Below are 23907 nucleotides of genomic sequence, written 5' to 3'. Positions count from 1 at the left end.
CCCAGGAAAATTTCCTACAAATATCATGTATTGATATTTTTTAGGAACCAACTTGACATCTCTAGAGAATAAGTATTGAAAAAGTGGATTTTCCCATATAAAAGCGTATGGAAACTTTAAAAATCGGGCGCAAATCGGGCGTTTCACTGATCGATCTGAAAAGTTACACAGTTGTTATGGGACCCATAAGGAATACGAAAAGTGCATGGGAGCTAACATTTATCTTTTGTCCCACCCTAATGTATATATAGGGGGTGTGTGCACATAACGTGTGTGAATATCTGTAGCTATTAAGGTGTGTGGCTTGCGTGTAGGGGGGAATCCGCGACAACGACACTAGGAACAGAGGCGCCGAGTGGCAGAAACGACTGGTATGATGGGGAATGCCAGGCAGCGGTGTCAGAGAAAAACCGGACCTGGGTAAATTACCTGAGGGTAAGGACGAGAGAGAACCTGGTCAAATACAGACGGGCAAGGAACGACATGACCACGATCCTGAGACGTAAAAGCGCCAGCAAGAGGATCGTGACCATGAAGAGCTAGAAGAGCTGTTCACTGCTAATGAGACGCGAAAGTTCTACGAAAAGGTTAACCAATCCCGTAAAGGCTATGTGCCGCTAGCCGACTTTTGCAAGGATATGGAAGTTAACCTCATCACGAACGACAGCGAGGTGGTTGACAGGTGGAAGCAGCACTTCGATGAACATCTGAATGGCGATGCAACAAACGGAAGCGGAACTGGAACGGACCTGGGAGTGCCAGTAGTAGATGACCGGGTATTAGCCCCCGATCTCCACGAAATTCAGCGGGAGATTGGGAGGCTGAAGAACAACAAAGCCACCGGCAAAGACGGCCTGCCGGGCGAGCTCTACAAACATGGTAAAGAAACGCTTGCTAGAGCACTACACTGGGTCATTTCCAAGATCTGGGAAGAGGAAAAACTGCCGGAAGAGTGGATGGAGGGAGTCGTCTGCCCCATCTATAAGAAGGGCGACAAGCTGGAGTGCTGCAATTATCGTGGCATTACGCTTGTCAACGCTGCATATAAAATACTCTCCCAAGTTCTATTCCAATGTCTAACACCTTTAACAAGGAGGTTCGTGGGGCAGTACCAGGCGGGTTTCATGGGAGCCCGCGCAACCACGGACCAAATTTTTTCAATCCGACAGATTTTGCAAAAATGTCGTGAGTACAACGTGTCCATGCATCACATTTTTATCGACTTCAAGGCAGCCTATGATACAGTTGATCGAGAACAGCTATGGCAGATCATGCACGAGAACGAGGATATCTTCCCGGATAAACTGACGCGGCTGATCAAGGCTACCATGAACCGTGTGATGTGTTACGTGCGTGTCTCGGGGATGCTCTCGAGTCCCTTCGAGTCATGCCGAGGATTGAGACAAGTTGATGGACTCTCTTGTTTGCTTTTTAACATCGCCCTCGAAGGTGTTATACGAAGAGCGGGCAGCGACACGAGTGGTACGATTTTTACGAAACGGGTTCAGCTTAAGGGCTTCGCTGATGACTTCGACATAATAGCACGAAACTTTGCGACGGTGGAGGAAACCTACACCAGACTGAAAGCGGAAGCTAAGCGCATTGGACTGCTGATCAATGCGTCGAAAACTAAGTATATGAAGGGAAGAGGCTCCAAGGAGAACAATGTCAGCCTCCCACCCCGGATCACCGTAGACGGCGATGAGCTTGAGGTGGTAGACGAATTCGTGTACTTAGGATCGCTGGTGACCGCTGACAACAACACCAGCAAGGAGATCCGGAGACGCATTCAAGCGGGAAATCGTACCTACTTTGCACTTCGTAAGACAATGAGATCCAATCGAGTGCGCCGCCGTACAAAGTTGAAACTGTACAAAACACTAGATAGACCGGTAGTCCTCTATGGGCTAGAGACGACAACACTGCTCTCAGAGGACCTCAACGCCCTTGGAGTTTTCGAACGGAAGGTGCTGCGAACCATCTACGGTGGAGTACAGACTGAAGACGGAGAATGGCGTAGACGCATGAACCATGAGCTGCACGCGCTGCTAGGAGAGATCCCCATTGCACATCTGATCAAAGTTAACAGATTGCGATGGGCCGGACACGTCGCAAGGATGCCGGACGACAACCCGGTTAAAACGACCCTTTTCAGTAACCCCTCCGGCACCAAAAACAGAGGAGCACAGTGTACACGATGGCTTGATCAGATTGAAAGTGACCTACGAGTGATAAGACGCCTGGGAGCATGGCGCCATACAGCCCAGAACCGAGTTGAATGAAGACGACTTCTTGATACAGCACGAGCCACCCCGGCTCTAGCCTGCTAGGTAAGGTAAGTAAAGCTTGCGTGTGTGGCTTGCTATATAGCGTGTGTGGCTAGCGTGCGTGGCTTGCTATATAGCGAGTGGCTAGTGTGCGTGGCTTGCTATATGACGTGTGGGGCCAGCTGTATAGCGTGTGTGTATGTTTATGGCGTGTATGCATGTCTGTAGCGCGTGTGTGCATGTTTATAGCGCATGTGGCTTGCTATATAGCGTACATGGTTTGCTATAAAGCGTGTGCATGTGCATGTCTAGCGTGTCTGTGTATATCTATAGCTTGTGTGGCTTGCTATTTAGTGTGCGTGGCTTGCTATATAGCGTGTGGCTAGCGTGTGTGGCTTTCTATATAGCGTGTGGCTAGAATGCGTGGCTTGCTATATAGCGTGCGTGGCTAGCTGTGTAGCGTGTATGCATGTCTGTAGCGCGTGTGTGCATGTTTATAGCGTGTGTGGCTTGCTATATAGCGTGCGTGGTTTGCTATATAGCGTGTGCATGTCTAGCGTGTCTGTGCATGTCTATAGCTTGTGTGGCTTGCTATACAGCGTGCTGCTAGTGTGTGTGGCTTGCAATATAGCGTGCGTGACTTGCAATATAGCGTGCGTGACTTGCTATATAGCGTGTGTGGCTTGCTATATAGCGTGTGGCTAGCTTGTGTGGCTTTCTATATAGGGTGTGGCTAGAGTGCGTGGCTTGCTATGTAGCGTACGTGGCTAGCTGTATAGCGTGTGTGGCTTGCCAAATAGCGTGCGTGGTTTGCTATATAGCGTGTGTGGCTAGCAGTATAGCGATTGAAATTTTCAAATATAATTGCTAATAAATCACCTCATGTGGAATTTAATTATCACTGTAAATCATTCAAAACTAAATAAAAAATTTGCCATGTTGAAAAAAAATTATTCAGTTGTCAATAAATGGCATTGACAAACACAATTAACCTCAAATATCTGAAGAATTTCTGAGCTAGTAAGCCTGAATCACATAATTATTCACGCAAGTCTTACTATTTGCAGCAATCAGTTGTAAAATTATCTACGCTATCGTAAAATGCAGAAAATTGTTATTTGAACTGTTATACTATAGATGGGGAATGCACTATTTGCCCTTGTCTATTGCCTCTTCGAAGCCACTGCCTAATTTAAGATATCTTAGTGCAACTTGATACAAAAGACAGCCTCAAAACAATTCAATTTCATTCTTGTTTTGGATACGGCAGCAAGTGAAACCGCGGTGCCGGCTACAGAGGTAAACGTCATCTGGAGCAAAGAGACTATTAAATTTATTAACCCCAATTGAGTGTATTCCCAAACCTATTCCAAGAAATACATTGACATAAGACATGCCGTCGTATTCTACGTTAACGTGTCGTATAAACAACCTCTTCAACTACTTTGTAATATGATTCCGGTAAACCGGATTTTCGAGAATAAGAAAATTCTTCCGGGACACCACTAACGCTTCTTAAAAAAATGAGCTTCTGAATCTTTTGGTGCTTAAACTATCGAAATAGGAGGAAAACTGCAAAAGTTATAAGAATTTTAATTTGTGAGTACCCGGGTACTCCTTTGAACGCGTAAAGGTACTTTTTTTGTCGAGCATATAACGTTTTTCTTTCATAAAAAATCGCTAACCCCCCCCCCCCTCCCCCCACGCAATACATCTTTCTTTTCGAGTTTGAACATATTCAATATCAGATTCGTCATGCATTTGCAGACTATTACTTACCACAGGAGTTTTCCGTTTGTCCTTCATGGTAGATAGAATTGTCCATATTGGTAGTTTTTTGCGTGCAACAACATTCAAGACGCAAGTTCACTATGTCATTGAGACTGTCGGAGCTGAAAAACTTTTTCCTCCCAGTATGCTGCTGACATGTCAACATAAGATGTGGTTCATTTAACCGTTCTACCGGTACCCAACATTCTTTTATGACAATTTCTTGTTGCTCTTCTTCTTCCATGACAGATTGTTCATTATGAGTGTGATAAGTTGCAATGCTATTTAAACTGCATATTGATCCCGGCAAATTGCAGTTGGATGTTGATAGCTCATGATTTTGTACACTGAATAAGGTTAAATTAGTATTAGAGTTGCGGCGTTCTAATAAACCCTTTCTGGCCGGGCGAGCACTTTTTTGTTGTTTAGTATTCAATGAGTTGTTGCTGGTAGAATGATTCAAGCTATTGTTTGACCCTTGTAAATTCAAAACAAGACTTGTATTTGAACCACGTCTTTGGAGTAGGTTTCGCTTGGTTTGAAATGTTTTGACATTTAATTGGTTACAGCCATACTGTTGTTGAAGATTGAATGATGAACTCGCCAGGCTTAGACGAGAGCCTTTATAGTTTCCTAAGCTATAATTCGAAGCAGATAGTCGCTTGGATAAGTGTCCACTACCGGAAGTAATGTCAAGATTAAGCGTAAGACTTTGGTTGGAACCTCTTCTTTGTAGTATACTTGATCGACTTTTACTTATCGTTTGATAGTATGGTTTCTCAAATCTGTTAGAATCTGCTAAACTGCCGACAGGAAAAACTTCTGGTAGAGTTTTAAGATTGACATTTGATATACTCAAATTTTGCTCTTTCCGCTGGGTCAAATCGAAAAATGATGTTTTTGTATCGATCTTGTTTGAAACGTCTACTAATTTGGAACAACCATCGATATTTTCTTCGAATTTTTTTAATTTTTGTTGGAACCCACCGAACAATATTCTTTCAAGAGCTACACTTTTATTCATGTCAAATAAGCTATCGCCACTGTTGCAAAAATAGGGCTTTGAATTTTCCTGTTGTTGATGGATACGATAAGGTTTACGTTTGGGGGTTGTAGGAACTGATAGGGAAGATGTACGTAAGAAAGATGCACAATGGTTCAAAGCTGCTCCGTGTGCAATAGTTTGGTGTTCCTCTTTATCCAGTGAACAGTAAGTGGAAAATTGTGGTTGTATCTGATGTAGAGAACGATCTGAATCTAAAGAATTTGCCTTGTTACGGGAATGCATTAACAGTGGAATATTCGGGGTTTGCATTTGAAACAAGTGCCTTTTTTGCCATCCGGTACAATCTTTTGGAATTGCTTGTTTTTGTTTATTGTATTCATGATGTTCGTAATCATCGTCATCATAGTCATAGTATTCGAAGTAAATTTCATTAAACTTGTAGTTATTTTCATTAATCAATGTGTCATCTTTGTCGTTCAAATTCAGTGTCAAATTAAATATGTTCCGTTTTTTGCATGACACTTGGTCGTTATCGCTGATACTACCTAATATTTGTCGTTGAGTTTGCGATTGCAGTTGCAATTTGTTTCCAGACACAATGTGATTTGACTGATTAGCAGCAATTTCAACCAATTCTTCAACTGGAATACTTTTAGTGAAATTTTCCTCTACTAAGCGAGCTCCTTCTGAGTCAAGTGAAATTGATTTCAACCGACTTCGTCTATCATTACGAGTTTTAGCAAAATCATTATCTTTGAAATACACATATGCATGTGAACCCTTTTCAACTTTGGCCATAGAGAAACAATCATTCGGATCGTGTTCCAAATTTGATATGCAATCAATTGTACTTATGCATAGACATTGCGGTGACAGTTCTCGAGTGCTCGAAGAAGCACAAGATACTATATTATAAGGAATTTCTAGGTCGCTTCCTTCTACGAATAACTTTCTGTTTGAGAAACGTGCGCTTTTCGGGGGTGTTAATACGTCTACCTCAGGAAAACGAAAATAGGAGTTATCTTTTTTGCCATTATTAATCACATCAAATTGGGAAGAATCTCTATGTTGCTGAGAGGATTTTGGTGAAAGCGGGAACTGATCAGTAGTTCTTTGTGTACTTTTGCAACCTGTATCTAGTTCCGTTTCAATGGGCATATTCTTGAACGACGTTAGAACCTGGTTGACAGTAGCAGAGGTAGCAGCGTCACATTCACTTCCATTTGCGTCATTACTAGCAGTTATATTTTGGTGATCGAACGCTGTAAAGTTTTCTTTGTCGTCAGAAATAGGCAAATGGCTATCTATATTTTTATCATTTATTGGTTTGATTTGAGATAAACGAATGTTCTGCATATTAGATGATGATTTTAATATATGAGACCTAATAAATTCAGAATTTTCCGAAATTATATTTTCCGAAGGACAAATAGCTCGTTGTTGAATAGAAATTTTAGGAATAACATCCACTATTAGCTCTTGACAAGCTGTGGAAGTTTCATGGTTAGCATTACTTTCCAAATACGCGACACTCTGACTGTTTTTGTATGTTTCATGCTTCTGCTGCTCATGCGAAATAAGTTGATCATTATGTTTTTCATTAGCAGATGGTGAATTGAAAAAGGACAATGATGCGGACGAGGTTCCGCTGACGGATGAATTGAGCAGTGTTTTATCATATAGTTTGCCGTGAGGGTGACGTTTCATTGAATTACATGATGTAATTTTCTTCCGAATAGCACCCACAGGAACCGTTGTTATTGTATCTTCTACACATTTGGCATAGTTTTCTGGTACAAAGCTTCCTAATTCATCTGTTGCTAAATAATTTTCTTGCGTGTCATAACCATGCTCCCCTCGCACAACATGAGGTAATTCATTTTCATCCATAGTTCTTAATATATGTGGTACTGTACTATTGATGTAAACTCGACGATGGATCTTAAGACGAGTTCTGATCAACAGTAAAAGTAAAGTTGCGATAGTAACAGTTCCAGTTACAATGATTATAATAACAGGTATAGAAAATACGGCTTCTCGCCAGATTTTTTTGAAGGAAATACTATGTTTTTTTACATTTTCATCCTTCTGTGATATATCATTTTTGAATTCGAAACTAGTATGATGCTGATCTTCATGCATATATAATAATATCCTCGACTGCGATTTAAAATTAGCTGAGATATAATAAAACTGGAGCTCCGGTTTTTGGAAGCACGACGATAACGAATTTGGGCCGTGGTTCATTCGACTTGAGTGCCTGCTGATTCCAAATATATCGGATAAGGCCATGGTAGTTTCCTATAGTCCCAACAAACCGATATCACTCCTCTGAAAGAAAAGAAAAACATTATTCAGCAAACACTTGAATTGTTTTTGGAAAAACGTTAATTAAGCAGAAAAAGTTGATAAGCGTCTAAGTTCAATGTGTAGACTCTTCATAAAGTTTGAATTTGAGATTTCGGATTCCAACAAGAGCACAAAAAAACTTGTTCAGTAGAAGTATCAGATAAGAATGATGATATTATTTGCACCTCCTCATTCTATAAAAATCACAACCTACTAAATCTTTCCTTCCTTACTTCAATTAAATTTTAATATTATTTCATCTCATGTAAAATTATTGTAAACCCTTAATCTATACACTAAGTAATCTTTTAACTATACTGGTTTTCGAGTTACTCGATTGCTACCACTTCTTATAGGGCCAAAAGAATTTGTTTCTTTCGGGACTACGGCTTCTTCATGTTTTGATTGTACTTCATGCGGCTGTTCCTTTTCATTTATGATTTCATCGAAAATTTCAGCAGGTTCAAGATTATAGAATGGGCAACTGCAAGTCAACCGTTTAGTATGATCGATATGTCTGTCATATTTAACACCAGTTTCCAAATTTTTTAAAGTGAGACGAGTTCCATTCTCATTTATGACAATGTACGTGGATCAAATGTAGGCGTTAATTTACTTCGTTTCAAGAAATTTTTCATTACTACTTGATCTCCAAATCGAGCAAAAATAATCCTTAGTTTGAATATGGTTAGCGGTTGTATGACATCCACAATATTTAAATTTGAGGAAATCTCGAGAAGTAATCTATAACTACTAGCAGATGCATAGGTACCATTGAAATTACATTTTTCCAAGGTCCTGATGGCAATGGAATTCTTATCATTGGTTAGGTCACTGGGTCTGATACCAATAAGCATCCATTACATGTTTTGACAAAATCTTCGACCATTTTATCAATACGGACTCACCCAACAATTGTTCTCAGTTTTCTTTTCATTGAAGCAATTCTCAGATGTATTTCATAAGCAAGTTTTGAGACGCGATCTGTAAAGTAGGTATAGTGATCTTCCTGTTTTTCAAAATTAGTTCTCCATCCGTTGAAAGTTCATTTTCAATTAATTTGAGTCTAATGAATGTTATTGGCCATTTATTGTGTGGAACGGTAACTAGCTGATGAGTTCTAATAATTCAATACCACTTTGTTTTACTTTGATAGTTTCTCGCAATGAGACAACAATAGGACAAACTAGAGTGCCTATATATAACTAGAGTGGCGCCGTGTCATCCAAAGTAACGCTGGTAACACTGAACATCCTTTCTCTTTTCCCCACACGTGTTTAATAGGTTGTTTGCTCAATTGGAATGACACTGACAGATAATTTTTATCCTAATTTTGACAGTGTCGCCACTCTATATATTTACAGGCACTCTAGGACAAACATCTGTAGATATTATTTCCACAATTCGCTTTCTTCGTCGACGGATGGTCTTGCGTTTGAGCATCCTGATATAGTCGTGAAAAAAATCACCAATGTTACATTCACCTGGCCTATAAATGATTTCTTAATCATATGACATTAAACACATAAAAGAGTGTAATTTTCTAAACAAAACGTGATTTTTATTAAAAGTTTGTCGTTGTCCTTCGTTTTTTTTAACGAAGAATAAAAACCTCAAAATGTATCAAATGATAGTTCGACCTTATATATCGTCCCATGTACGAATTGTCATTTAACACACATTTCGAAGTGTTATCTGATCATATCACCCATGTAACACAATTTTTTCGATACGTAGATTTGAAGATATTCTCATTGACCAACTAACCTTATCTTCTTCCCCGACGATGGTGTGAGAAATACTATCTAACTCATAAAGCCAATACCACGTGGCTTGAATGTTGACTATTGTTGAATTTAACTTACAAACTCTACTGCTAAGCGATATTCGACACAGATGATTGAAGCACAGAGAACAGACTAACAAGCAAACGATAAAAAGTGTGTAAAACAGTTTGTGTGCACGAAAATATACTCTCCGAATTACACCCCTCGTCATGCTGAGTAATAAAGTAAGATGTGATTTTTTTTTGTTCACACAACATTTATTTGACACGGCACAATACAAATTAATGTTTTACGGAGCCAATTAAATCTAATGCCTTATGGTCTAAAATATCTTATAAGCTAAAGGCAATTTTTTTATCCTCGCTGCCGACTACGAGCTGGAACTAAATCTAAGCATGAGCATGAGCATGAGCATGATTGACCGCCAGCGGTTGCTACTCCGTTATTGCCAGATCAGCTGTAATTACACAGAGAACCAATAGATGATGCTTGGGATTAACATTCATCCTCAATGTGTAAAAACTGGTGACCTTAATCTTTATATTAGACAATACCAGCGCCGGCCGCATCCGAATGCAGGTCAAAGAAGGAGTGTGTATAGGAATATGTTGACGTGATACTCGCTTTATTGGAAGCCGAGAACACCTCTGCACTTCCACGAGAAATCACTGGGAAGTTGGAGAAAAGGGTAAGGTTTGCAGCAGATTTCGTTTTGGTAAACGATGCGCTGAGTTCTAATACCGGGTTCATAATACCAAATATCGCGCGTACGAGTTCATTATATCTTTTACGGAAATCATAACGCGATCCGAACTCATTCCGGTTGATGATGTAACACCGCAAAAATAAAGCGCACGCAAGGATACCGGATCTATAACCTAATCAAGACAGACTCAAATATTCGAAAATCTGATTATGAAGTCATTATGCAACTACCGAAACGTATCTCTCATTGATTTATCTCAGCTGACTACACAATGTTACGAAGCAACCATATATGCATTAACCAAAAACAAGAAAAAAGTAAATATATAGGCCCTCAACACATACTGCAAGCGGTGAGCAAGAGAACTTCAAAAACGGCCTATTTGCTTGGCCATCGCCGTTTGAAACGAACGAAAAATAAAAAAAAAAAAGGATGTGTGCGTTGACAGACGAGTCGCGTATAATCCTGATATCAATTGCAAATAATTTGCGATATTTGGTGGCGATTAATTACGATGTTTTGTCGCGATTAATTATTTACGATATCGAACGAACGGAACCTACTCCGAATCACTGCGTGCTGGAATAAAACCTACGGGTGGACAGTCTGCGAATAAATGGTTTGGTACACCTCGGAAGTCACAACACACCGAAAATCCATATTCGAGCAAAGCTCACCTGGGCCGAAAACACGTTTACTCCGGAAAGTTATGCGCGACCGCTCTATTCCCTCTTACCGACGCATACGCGGAGACACGGTATTTCGCGTTGATTACCACTTACTTCTTGAATAATGAAGCGAAGATACCTACTGAGTATGAAAAACTGGCAAAGTTTCATGCATTCATAGCTAGAAAATTTTAAAAAATGCAAATATGCATATCTAACAAGACCGAGTACTAATTAGATTCAACAAAATGCCAAAATAATCGCAATCAAAATTTATTTGCCATGCTAACCGACAAGATTTCTACTTGATTAAATTAAAAATTGTCTATGTGTTTCAGTATTTACTCAAAAGCTAGAAAATCATAAAACAAGGGCATAAAACTGCTCAAAATGAAAGCAGAGAAAAAAAAACAAAAAAAACATTGGTTCCCTTTTGCCATGCAAATCAAACAAAAAACACAGGCAAAACGTCACCAACACCAACCCGGTGGCATCGGTCTTGTTTCCTGAAGCTGCCGTGAAAGACAGTGGCGCTAGTCTCATTTATGTTCTTGAAGGTTTGTTCACACAGCAGTGTAAGCGTGACGAGCAAAGCATAATATATATTGTAGAGAGTTATGCGGCTTGAATCAATTTAAATATTAAAAAATAGCTTGGCTTAGCTTTGTTAATTTGAAACACACAGGCATTGATACGCTTTCTCTTTTACACATACATTGAGATGGTATTCTTTAAGTCATCGCACGTTTGCCAGCTACCTGCAAGAAACACCGCCATTCGCAATCGGCAAGAGCAAACGTTGTGTACATTCTATAACAATGCAACGCATTTATTTTTTGGTTTATCAAGTAAACCTCTCGACGTTATGTGTAATAAACATATTATCCGAAAACAACACGTAAGTACACTGCCGCTGAACACCGACACTGTGTGCACGTATGAACAATGCTTTTTTTCTTGTTTCGATGAATCAGCTGTCAAATTGCATGTAAAATTGATCCAGTGATCCAGCTAATGCTGGTTTCACTTATGTTGTACGTAAACGTCAGTGATGCCACCGGGTTGACCAACACTAATACTTATCCTTTAATTCCCGCGTCCTCTCTGAACTATCATGCTAGTGCGAGAAAGTGCCGCACGCAAGAGCAACGGTCATCTTGCACTCGCACTTCTCTCGCTTTTCCTTGTTCACCTTGCACTTACTCACACACACACTTATGACAAGGCAAGGGCTAGCGGGAAACGTGCTCCGCCACCGAAAAAGAAATGCAGCTCTCACAAATTACCCACAAAATTGCACGAATCTTTCACGGATTTCAACATTGACGTCACTCTCACCGATAATACGAAACCGCCACATTTCGTATTACCTTTTACTCCACCCTTTGCACCTAAAATATAACGATTACGCGATGGGAAGGCTAAATAAAATACGTCGACATTATTGCACTATCCCCAACCGTACTCGACAATCCTCGGAACACTTCATCGCGATTCAAATCAAACACTCGGAATTCACACCGAAACAACAGCGGCCTTCATTCAAACGAGCTGGAACTAAATCTATTACTAAAACTAACATGGTTTTTTTTTATCCGAGATTCGTTTCGCTGTTAAATGGGCACCTTGATGCTCTTCAAATAGCTGTAAACAAGTAGCATGTATGGCAAGTTTCGCTGAGCGAGGATATCACGAACTGGCACATAGGGCTGTATTCCTCGGGCCCTGAGGGTATCCAAAAGTAGGATCTGGCGCCGCGGAATTCAGCACACACCCAAACCACGTGTTCAATGTCTTGATACCCCGATCCACAAACGCAATGATTACTGCTCGCCAGCCCAATACGCAGGAGATGTGCATCTAACCCGTAGTGGTTGGACATAATCCGAGACATCATGCGAATGAAATCTCGTCCTACATCCTAAAATAGAACACGTCTTGATAGCTTGGTTGTACAAAATGATCTGTCGTATATTTCTCCTTTACTCCTTTATACCGTTACATGCTCAGATGTTCTAATCTGGATCTCATTCTCATTTGATCTCTCACTCTCTAGTGAGATTTAGACGAGTTCACTACAGCTAATCTTCCCTTAAGATAAAACTATGAAATAGTTTTAATTACAATATGTTCAAAAATTCAACTATAATTTTGACTATATCTAAGTTCATGCTTCGAAAACAGGGTGTTCTGTAATATAAACGTTTAATACAAAATTGAATACTAAACTGAAATCGCAAATTAACAATTGAAACATATTAATAATAATGAAAATCTTGTATTCTTCGTTTCTTATGCATTCTTCTTGATTTTCTTATCGATTCCGATGCTTCCTTCGAATCGGGCTCGCCCCTGTAGATGCACTATTCCGCTGCGAAACCATAATATTCTGGATCCGACTCCGGTTCCTTTTCGTGAAACTGCTCTTCATCTCGCTTCCTTTTGTTGGATTTAGTACTGGAAACATTATCATGTGGTGGTGCTGGGTTTATATTGTGGTTTGGATCAACAAAATTCTCTTCTTGGAAAACAACACGTTTTCGTGTTTTCTGGCGATAAGTTGTTGGTGGTTTGATTTGGCGCCTATGGGCGGATATGATCCGGCCACCGAGGGAAATCTGTAAAACAGTATCAGAAAGATGTCTTAAAAACGTAGCAGGTAACCATTTTCTTATGTCAGTTTGGTTAAAATTCTTATAATATACTTCATCCCCATTTTTCAGTTGAGTGTAAACGTCAGTTTTGTTTTCCTTTTTGTAAGTAGTATTACTGTCGCTCTCATGCTCTTTTGTTAGTTGTTTCTTAGGAGTAATTTTTGGAATAATCAAATCTAGTAATGTTCTAGGTTTAAAGGAGAATAGTTTTTCTGACGGAAAGTTTCCTTCCGCATCCACACAAGTATTTCTGTAATTGAAAAGAAAATACGGAAGCTGTAAATCCCTTTCAAGTCCCCTAATCTCAGGATCCAACAAAAATTTCTTCAAAACATTCTTTATTAACCGGACCATCCTCTCTGCTTGTCCGTTACTTTCTGGATGATAAAACGGGCTTTTCAAAACTTGTATGTCGTGCCCCTCAAGAAATGTTATGAATTTTCTGGCACTAAAAGGTGATCCTCCATCTGTCACGATCACCTCCGGAAACCCGAAACGAGCAAAAAGTTTGACGAAAACCTTGATGACGTCCCAAGCCTCCGTTTTCCTTTCATCTGCTCTACCTCTAACCACTTTGTGTGACTGTCTACTATCAGCAAATACATTTTTCCTTGCAGAAAGAAAAAGTCGGCATGTAGTCTACCGAACGGTTTGTTTGTAGGGATCCATTTGGAGTATTTCGCCCTGGATGGAACAGCGTTTATTTCCTTACAAATCCGGCAACTTGTAACATACTCGGATATGTCGCTGTTCATTCCGAACCAATATACAGTTCTTCTTGCAAGCTGCTTAGTTTTTGTCATTCCTGCATGGTTTACATGTAGCATCTTCAATATTCTTCTTCTCATGCTTTCGGGAATTATAACGCGGTCATTGAACAAAATGCATCCTTCAACCACTTCCAGATCTAAATGATGGGAATAAACCTCTTTGAACTGGCGTTCTAGACGTTCAGGCCAACCTTTACGTAGAAATTTCATTATCGTTTGTAAAAGTTCATCCTTTTCAGTTTCTTTGGCAATTTCCTTATAGTTAATAGGAAATTCTTCTGTAAAATTAAGATTCTTTACGTATTCCCTGGCTAATTTTGTTGGAACCTGTTGTTCAAGTGGGAAACGGGAGCAGAAATCAGCGTTTCCTAGCTTCGAAGAAGGCCTGTAAATTATATCGTAGTCATAAATGGCCATGTCCATAACATATCTTTGAAGTCGTGCAACGGAAATACTCATTTTACCTTCTTTTCCAAAGATCCCAATGAGAGGCTTATGGTCGGTGTAAATAGTGAATTTCATTCCATAAAGAAATTTATGAAATTTCTTCACTGTGCTCACCACCGCCAAAGCCTCTAAATGTAATATGGGATACTTCTGCTGAGCAGCATTGAGGGAAAAAGAGATAGAACTGATGGGCTTTTCTTCGCCATTTACCATATGAGAAATAACTCCACCCAGGCCGTAACTACTAGCGTCTGAAGTAACTACAATCGGTTTAACAGGATCAAAATATTCTAACATGCTAGGTTTTAAAAGGAATTTTTTGCAATCTTCAAAAGTTTTCTGACAATCCGTGCTCCAAACAAATTTGACATCATTTTTTAAAAGTGAATAAAGACAGCTCAAACGAGAAGACAAATTCGGGATAAACTCGGAGTAGTATGTAACTAATCTCAAAAAGGCCTTAAGTTCCGTAACGCTCCGAGGAGGTTTAGCTTCTCGGACCGTTTGAACTTTATCAGGACAGGGACTTAAACCCTTGTCCGTGAGGACGTGGCCTAAATATGGCAATTCGCTAACAAAAAACTTGCATTTTGAAAAATTAACTTTAATATTAGCCTTAGCAAGTTTATCTAAGACTAAAAAAAGTTTTCGCTTGCAGTCCTCAAAATCCTTCCCGGAAATCAGTACATCATCAAGATAGCAAAAAACGCCATCTATACCATGAAGAATCTGGTCCATAATTTTTTGAAAAATACTCGCACTAGAGGATGCTCCCTGAGGGAGTCTATTATAAACATAAAGACCTTTCAAAGTGTTAATCACCATAAAATTCCGTGATTTCTCCGTGAGAAGCAATTGCGTATAAGCTCCTGCGAGATCAAGTGCACAAAATATTTTAGAACCGGAAAGTTCGGCAAAAAGATCTTGGGCTAAAGGTAACGGGTAAGTGTTTGGTATTATCACTTTATTGTTTGAGACTTTACAGTCAATAACAAGTCTTATTTCTTGATTCTTTTTAATCACAATCACTACCGGTGACGCCCATTCGCTGGTTTCCACCGGTGTGATCACTCCGTCGTTTTCTAATGAATTCAAACACTCCAAAACTTTAGGCCTTAAACGCAACGGGACACTATACGCTTTCTTGAAAATCGGATTACTATCCTTTAAAACTAAATCTCCTTTATACCCAACAATCGGATTTGAAAAATCCTTGTCAAAAACTGAATAAAACTTACTTTTAATCACCTCAATTACATTATCATCCTTAAGCGTATTGACTTGCTTTTGTTGAATAATCGGTCTACTAAAAGTGTTCCTCCAGCCATAATAGAACACATCGAGCCAAGTTCTGCCCATCAATGGTATGAAATCGTTTTCACAACGCAGGATGATCATGTAGAGGTGTTTCGTGCTGCTTCCTAGACGAACATCTACTTTTGCTTTGCCAAGAACCTTAAGCTTTTTCCCGTCTATCACTACAAGTTTTTTATTACACCCTTCAACGGTTACATTTTCAAAATTCCTTAAAAACAAATCTTCTGAAATATCTGTTTCTGCCGACCCACAATCGACTTCCATGGTCAATCTTTTCTTCTCTATTGTAGCTTCTACATAACACGGTTCATTTATTTTGTTTATAGACGAAATTAACATGCATTTCATGCTTTCATCTTCTTCACTTTCTGAGTCAGCGTGTGACTTGTTTTTGATTTCTTCGTTGAAACGTTTGAATAGGTAAGAAGTACTGGACGTGGATGGTTTTGGCGAGTCAACAAACTTTACACTACGATAGTTCTTATGAGGACTTTTTCCTTTTAGCTTGTAACAATATTTTTTTGGTGTGACCTTTCTTGCCACAAAATGTACACTCAAAAGTAGGTTTACCGAAGTTCGATCTTTTCTTATCGTATCTGTCTCTTGATGGAAATGACCTATTACCATCTCTATTCCGACTTTCGTTCCTATATCTCTTATTTTTAGAAACGGACCGATCACGTCTACACTTGGAATCGAAACGATCATTTCTATGACCTAATCTAGCGATAACTCCAGATCTGTTTTCATCATTCTTTACCAATCGCGTTCTATTAGCAGCCAACTCTTGGCTTAAAATGATCCGCTCTGCTTTAGCAGCCGTCAAATCTTCCTCGTCGAACAAACGCTTTTGAAGATTTTGATCGTAGACCCCAATCACCAAAACATCCCTAATCGCTCTTTCCTTTAGCGTACCAAAATTACATAGTTCAGCTAAAACTTTAACATTCAAAACAAAATCCTCGGAAGTTTCATTCTTACTTTGCTTCCTTGTCCAAAACCGAAAACTATGAATGACATCAGAATCAGTCTTATCGTAATGATTTTTGAGCGCATCTGTGATTTGCTTATTATTCAATTTTTCAAAATCTTCACCAGGAAAAAGTTTTTTCAGATCAGAGTAGACCGCAAACAGCTAAAAATTTTGTCATATACTTATTCTCAGCGTACTCATTCGCCTTAAAAACCCATTCTAGTTGTTCAAGGTATTCAACAAAAGGGAAAGACCCAGGAAAATATGGTTCAGTGGCAGCAGTAGACATCCTTTTAATAGAACAGGGAAATAAATTCACAAAAATATATTAAAAGAAAATATGTGTAATCACAATTGAGAAAAATACTTTTTTCACAATAAAAAATGCGTACAAAATATTTTGATATGATTTAAAATACACCAGGTAAAAAAATAATATCACATACCTGTTACGGTTTGGAGTAAAAACCAAACAAAAGTACGAAAATCCTCCACTCGGTAAAGTAGGCTACACCAAGCAAAACCAAAATCCAATCCAAAAAAGGCAGCACAAAAAAAATCCAAACAACCAGCTATACACCAACCAGCAGAACACCAACCAGCAACAGCAGCAACTCAACAATCCAACTCGCCGTAGTTTTTATTCTTTCAGCAAACAGCAGCAAATCCAGCACTCAACAGCAAACAGCAACAGTCCAGCAGTAATCCAAAGCTTCCACCGGAAAAAAATTTTCTATCTTGCGATATCTCTTTCCGCAAAATGTAATGAATTTCACTGATGCAGATGTAACTATGTTGCACTTTTCCTCCTCTGATTTCGTGAATCGTTTGCTCACTGTCGTTCTTCACACTGACGTCTCACAGCGGAATAAAATGGAAAATGGAACTACGTGAGGAGTGAGTTGAATCGGGCCAACCGGTTCAATGCAACAAAGGTGATGAAAATCGGTGAGCAGAGTCTGTCTCTCCAAAAAGGTGCTGTGTGATAAAATAAAAGGGAGAAAAAATCGAACCTCTTATCACAAAAGATTCAGCCAATGCTTTATATCAGCACAAATTGGTGTCGATTTCCCTTTATGGCGGTGAACCTCGTGGTAAAACTATATTCTCTACAAAAGAACAAAATGGCGGGCTTTTCCAATGTTTCACTGCCGCAAAAGCCACAAAACACAATTCCTTTATTCTGGCGAAATCGTACCACACGAATTGCAGCACAAAAGCTCAAATAACTTGGCCTTAGATCATAAAGGAATGCTTTAAAAGGGAAATGGACAAAGTCCTTTCAACACACTAAAACCTTTTGTTCTCATGAACCAAACGAAAAAATCACTTACGCCGAATTTCCATGCAACTTTTCAAAAACTAATAGCAAATCTTCGCCAAATCACTTATTTCACTTAACTTTCAGGTTTCTTAATTCTTATTTTCTTAGGTAATAGTTTTAGCAAATAGATCTAGGTTTCCTAAATCATCGAAATTGAAACTTAAAATGGAGCAAAAATTAATCCTCGTCGCCAATAAAATAGAACACGTCTTGATAGCTTGGTTGTACAACATGATCTGTCGTATATTTCTCCTTTACTCCTTTATACCTTTACATGCTCAGATGTTCTAATCTGGATCTCATTCTCATTTGATCTCTCACTCTCTAGTGAGATTTAGACGAGTTCACTACACATCCAACCCCCAAAACCAAGGTTTGGTGGAAACCAAAAGTAAGATGTGATGGCGCTACCGTCGCCGTGGAGCGAAGGGCATAACATCTTGATTTCAACGGTAGTACCACAAGGAGTGGAAAGTACATACTATGATGAATACGCAGGTTGTTTAGCGACGGTAGCGACATCACACTTTACTTTACCATTTAGCATAACGAAGGGTTTTAATTCGGAGGATATTTCGTGGCATACATGTGTTGCATCCAACACTTCTCGTTCAGTGTATCATATGTCAAAATGCGTAACGGTGGTAACAGGCATACCACTATAAAAGGTTGAAATAAACCAAGAGCAGGTCCCTTTTATCTGGTTACCACCAAGACTGACGTTTCATAGCTGCTAGACATCTCCGAAAGCTCCTGGCTGGTACGTCTCATCACGGTTTAATTATTTTCGCTCGTTAATAGTCGTTAATAGTAGTTCGGTTTCGGCACAGTTTTACATCTTTAAATTAATATAAAAGGTTATATTTATAATAACATGCTCAATTTTACACACTTTTTTCAGACTTTTTGTTCGTCGCCTATTAGTCTGTTCTCTGTGATTGGAGTAGGCGTATGTTAATTCAGTACCAATGAAGTCCCGGTTTGTAAAAGTTGGCACTGTAGGTGCAACAGAATACCATCAGCACACGAGCCTCAAACGTAAGAATGCTTCAGGAGTATCGATATTCGATGCTGCGATAGTATCGGTATAAGACCTGCATTTTTTTTTTCAAAAAACATCGTTCAGAAAGTATCGATACCAGTACTCATCTTTCGCGGTGAGTATCGATGCTAAAATAATCGATAGCGCGACTCTGGTATCGATACTGCTGGTATCGATGCTAGTATCGCCCATCCCTACTGCTTTTTCGGTCGATCATGAACGCAAACGAAAAATGGTACGTGGTTGCCGACAGAAAATTGTACGACGGACTTGGAAGCTGAAGCGGTGGTCCTTTTGCGGAAAGCAACGTTGCACGCAGCTCGTTTCATATTCGCTCTGCTTTGAACTGTTCGTGAAAATTGAACATGCTGCAGGTACAAGTTGAAAATGAGCGAAGGATCGCACAAAAAGGAGAGTATGTAACTGAACGTGAAAACGTTCAGGCTTTTTTTTAGAAAAGGATTTCCCAAAGCACTGATTACAAGTACAAAATGAGCTTTAAGAGAGTCTTCAAGAGTATGTTGAAACATACTCCACCATCGTATTACTTGCTTTATGATCAGTTGGAAAGTTATACAGAAGTAGTAACCGTCCGTGTTTCATATTGGATGATATAAATGTACCAGTGTTAAAGTACAAACATATATTGCAATCCTACGGCTTCGTCTGAACGAACACATTTGTGACAGACCTCTCAGCCGAAACATTCTCGATTACATGTTATGTAAAATCAGCGATGCTCACGATCCTCAAGATCGTGATGAGTGTTTTTGATCTTCATAAAAAAAAATGATGAAGATCAAAAACACTCATTTTAAAAAATATCGCAGGGACCCGAATAACACGCAAACCTCAGGGGAGACAGGATCGTTATTGCCTGTTCCACTGATAAGCTGTCCGACTTTAGTAAAGCACACAGACGCGCAATAGTTGAGTCCGTTCGATCTATTGTCTATACGCTACACGTGTTGTGTACGACGCGTGTTGTTTTTCGGTTTGATTCTGTGCTGTGAACAAAATCACCAGCAGGAAGGCAGGAGAAGCAAATTCCCCGCACCACAGGGTGTCGGCATCACCGTTTGCAGCACGGAGCAGCAGCTGCTGGGACGATAGGCTGCAGATAAGCAGCAAAAGATATATCCTCGCAGAGCAGAGCGGCTGATAAAGGTAGTTTTTTTTTGGTTTTTTCTACGGTGTCGGTGGTATATTTAGACCTACATCTTTTACTCTCTCGTCCGAAATGGACGAAGAAGTAATCGATTAGTGCGATTCTGGAGACGGAAAAGTTGCCTCACAAGACCTGTTTCATCGGGCAAAACTATACCCAGTTGAATTTCCTTCGGTCGAAAGCTGAGGCATTAAATATAATGCAAATTAGTAGGGATCTGGCATGGTTTACAAACGAGACCGAAATCACGAAAGTTCGCCCAAATAAACTGTGTGTTGTAGTGTCAAGCTTCAAGCAAAAAAAAGATTTTGAAGTATTTTGCCTTAGTTTCTTAAAATAGTTGTATATTTTGCTGTTTGTGAGCTTTTCACGCTGGAGTACCACGTGTACATTAGAGTGGCCGTTTTTGCGATTCAAAATGCGATTTTGATGAGCGCCGGGCGGAAAAAGTTTCCTTTTTACTCCAAAAATAAGCCATGAAAATTTGAAGTTGATCCGGGTTCATTTAATGGACCCACAAAACGCTTATATTAAAAAAAAGATTTTGAAGTATTTTGCCTTAGTTTCTTAAAATAGTTGTATATTTTGCGTCGAAATACTTTTTAATTATAAAATCATATCATTAGGGACATCCACATATTACGTAACGCAAAATTATCAAGAACTTTTTGTATAGATTTAATGTTATTTTTAGTATTATTATTATAATTATTTTATGAAACAGTTCAGTACTAGTGATCTGAAGGCACTAAGACGGTGAATTTTATCAAATATGACTTCATCATGAGTGTCGATAAAAGTGCAAAGTTCTTGGGCGCGCTTAAAATTGATTCGAGCTACGGCTAAGAATAATATCGCCTAAAAAGTTCATAATACGCTAGTGGATGAAAATATTTCGGAACAGTTTCGAAAACTAACCAATATTACTTGTCCTCTCATGTTTATGAACTTTTATTCAAAAAATATTACATGGCAAAGGCATCGGACCTTAAACACTTCTTTAACCGTTTTACAAGATCATCAAACGAAATCAACTCATTCACAGTCAATCAACTCACTCACAGCTTCAATGATCCAAAAGTTCTGATCATCGACTATAAATTGCATTCAAGACATGTCCCTGTTGGTGGTCAAACTTCACATTCAGGTGTTTTTCAGATGTACGAGTGCTGTCTAATATATTAATCAAGTTATAAACTTTCTAGGTGATTCTTTCGCTTATGCCGAAATTGATAGTCGTCTCAGACGCTGTAACTGAAAAGATGAAGAATCGTTTGTGGTATTTAAGCCCAGAATAAGTTGGATTGACTTGATATCCCGTTTGAAATTAAACAAAAAATGATCAGGCGATTAAAAGCGAATGGTCCTTAAGGTGAAACGGTACTGAAACTACAAATAGCCAATTTCAAATCACCACTTCGAATTTTTAGAAGCACAACACTACTCGGAAATAGATAATGCATTCCCTGTGAAAACGCTATATTATGCTTGCTTCACCGCAGCAAACATGAAATAGCGTTTTCACAGGTGACGCATTAACTGTTACCGAGTCTTGTGCATTCAAAATGGTGGCTGGAAGTTGACCATTTTTGGTTTCAATACCTAATGTTAAATTTATGAAAAATTCTAACCGTGTTTCAACACATAATTAAGACGAATTTCAGTTTATATTACATGTTTTTGATTTATACTGAAAAAATACACACCTCATTCAAAATACAAACTTTTAACACCAAAAGCTATAGATGTTTTAAAACTTAAATTAAGGTGATAATATTACTGTTTTATGACAATACAAGTATATTTGACTACGTTTATCGAGAAATATATGTTAAAAAAAGAAAAAACTCCGTACATTTTCCATGTAAATCGATTTTTTAAAAATAAGCGCTATGTGGGTCCATTAAATAAACTCCGATCAACTTTAAACTTTCGAGGCTTATTGTAGTGGTCAAAAGGAAACTTTTTCAGCCCGGCTCTCATTGAGATCGATAGTTTCAAAAACGGCCATATAAAATATGGCCACTCTAATCTACTATATAAAAATGGAATTCCGTAACGCTTGATCTTATTGATGTTATTGCCTCCGTCTCAGTGATGTACGTACAGTCACCACCATCATTTTAAATCGTTCTAAATCAAAAAAATAAGCGGTGACATGAGGGTTTTTTTTACATGAAAATGTTTGGTAACGTTCAGGAAAGACATTTGGGGAAAAAGTCAAAAGCATCTGATTACTAAAACTTGAGATTTTATTCACAAAACTACGTGAAACAAACAAAAATATGACTTTTTATGCCGTATTTGCCTCTGAATCAAAATTCAAAGCGATGACATGTGATTTTTTTACATTAAAATGTTTGATAACGTTCAGGAAAGACATTTGAAGAAAAATAACAAGTATCTGATTACTAAAACTTGAGATTTTATTCACAAAACTACATAAAACATGCAAAATAATGACTTTTTATGCTGAATTTGTCTCTAAATCTAATTTCAAAGCGAGATATCTGATTCTTATTTCATTAAAATGTTTGTTAACGTTCACGAAAGACATGTGAGGAAAAATAATTAGTATCTGATTACTAAAACTTGAGATATTATTCACAAAACTACGTGAAACATGCAAATTTATGACTTTTTATGCTGAATTTGCCTCTAAATCAAAATTTAAAGCGATGACATGTGATTCTTTTTTCATTAAAATGTTTGTTTATGTTAAAATATAAAATGTATGTTTGAAGATGATTTTCTGTATACAGCACAACAATATTGCACGCTAACCTTCTATTAGCGTTCTCGATCAACCAGATTAGTTGAGAAAATTCGTTATCGATATTGTTTTTAGCACATTTTGCATGTTGTAGGATAAGTACAACGATACACCGTGCTCCAGAGCTGAGTCGAAAAATATTCCAGTTCGAAAAGACTCTCGATCGATAGGGGATCGAACCCGATATCACAACCGTGTGGGAGCCAATCGACATCGCTAACCACAGAGCCTCGAGAATCACATACAGCATACAGAATGAAGAAAATCACCTGAAAATACTTTTTTTTTAATTTATACGTAAAGTGATATTTGGCCAACAATTTCAATACTTCCGAAAGTGGAACTCCATACGTCATTTTATAGCGACGACACGTGTTTTTTTTCGATAAAATGTTTGTTAACGTTCAGAAAAGACATTTGAAGGAAAATAACAAGTATCTGATTGCTAAATTTGAGATATTATTCACAAAACTACGTGAAACATGCAAATTCATGACTTCTAAAGTGATATTTGGCCAACAATTTCAATACTTTCGAAAGTGGAACTCCAGACGTCATTTTAAAATCCAAAATGGTGACTTCCAGTTTTTGTTAATCAGCCCAAAATCACAAATAAACAATCCAATATGGGTATTTCCGTTCTGTGCGTTCTCAGAATATTGAAGTACTTAAAGTGATGATGGGAGTATATGATGTGAATTATATTTTTGAAGTGAGTTGAGCTAATGCAGCAATGAAACATAAAAAAAATCTATTTTTGAAACCTTTGATCTCGAGCATCGCCGGGAACGTTCACCTAGTATATATATATATATATATATATATATATATATATATATATATATATATATATATATATATATATTATATATATATATATATTATA

The 23907-nt window shown here is 38.5% G+C and overlaps 2 protein-coding genes across 2 annotated transcripts; both read right to left on the bottom strand.

The window, feature by feature from the left end:
• Positions 1–4038: 4038 nt before the first annotated feature.
• Positions 4039–7376, bottom strand: LOC129720006 (uncharacterized). Its single transcript, XM_055671416.1, has one exon. The coding sequence runs from the start codon at positions 7333–7335 to the stop codon at positions 4039–4041; it is 3297 nt and encodes a 1098-aa protein (XP_055527391.1). The 5' UTR covers positions 7336–7376.
• Positions 7377–12741: 5365 nt separating this feature from the next.
• Positions 12742–17967, bottom strand: LOC129725767 (uncharacterized). The gene is made up of 2 exons (XM_055681942.1): positions 15663–17967; positions 12742–13171 (listed from the first exon to the last, which is right to left on the bottom strand). The coding sequence occupies exons 1-2, from the start codon at positions 16447–16449 to the stop codon at positions 13137–13139; spliced, it is 822 nt and encodes a 273-aa protein (XP_055537917.1). The 5' UTR covers positions 16450–17967; the 3' UTR covers positions 12742–13136.
• Positions 17968–23907: the final 5940 nt, after the last annotated feature.

The sequence above is a fragment of the Wyeomyia smithii genome, chromosome 2 (assembly GCF_029784165.1).
Source record: "Wyeomyia smithii strain HCP4-BCI-WySm-NY-G18 chromosome 2, ASM2978416v1, whole genome shotgun sequence".
Classification (NCBI taxonomy): Eukaryota; Metazoa; Arthropoda; class Insecta; order Diptera; family Culicidae; genus Wyeomyia; species Wyeomyia smithii.
Note: the sequence above shows the minus strand (reverse complement) of the source record. Positions and strands in the feature narration are given on the sequence as shown.

What these genes read in the sequence shown, in the direction of transcription:
- LOC129720006 (XM_055671416.1), bottom strand. Translation starts at nt 7,335, where the DNA reads ATGGCCTTATCCGATATATTTGGAATCAGCAGGCACTCAAGTCGAATG.
- LOC129725767 (XM_055681942.1), bottom strand. Translation starts at nt 16,449, where the DNA reads ATGATCGTTTCGATTCCAAGTGTAGACGTGATCGGTCCGTTTCTAAAA. An exon ending in TGTAATTGAGGTGATTAAAA is followed by an intron (nt 13,172 to 15,662) that starts GTAAGTTTTATT and finishes ACTGTTTTACAG; the next exon opens with ATTTCCCTCGGTGGCCGGAT.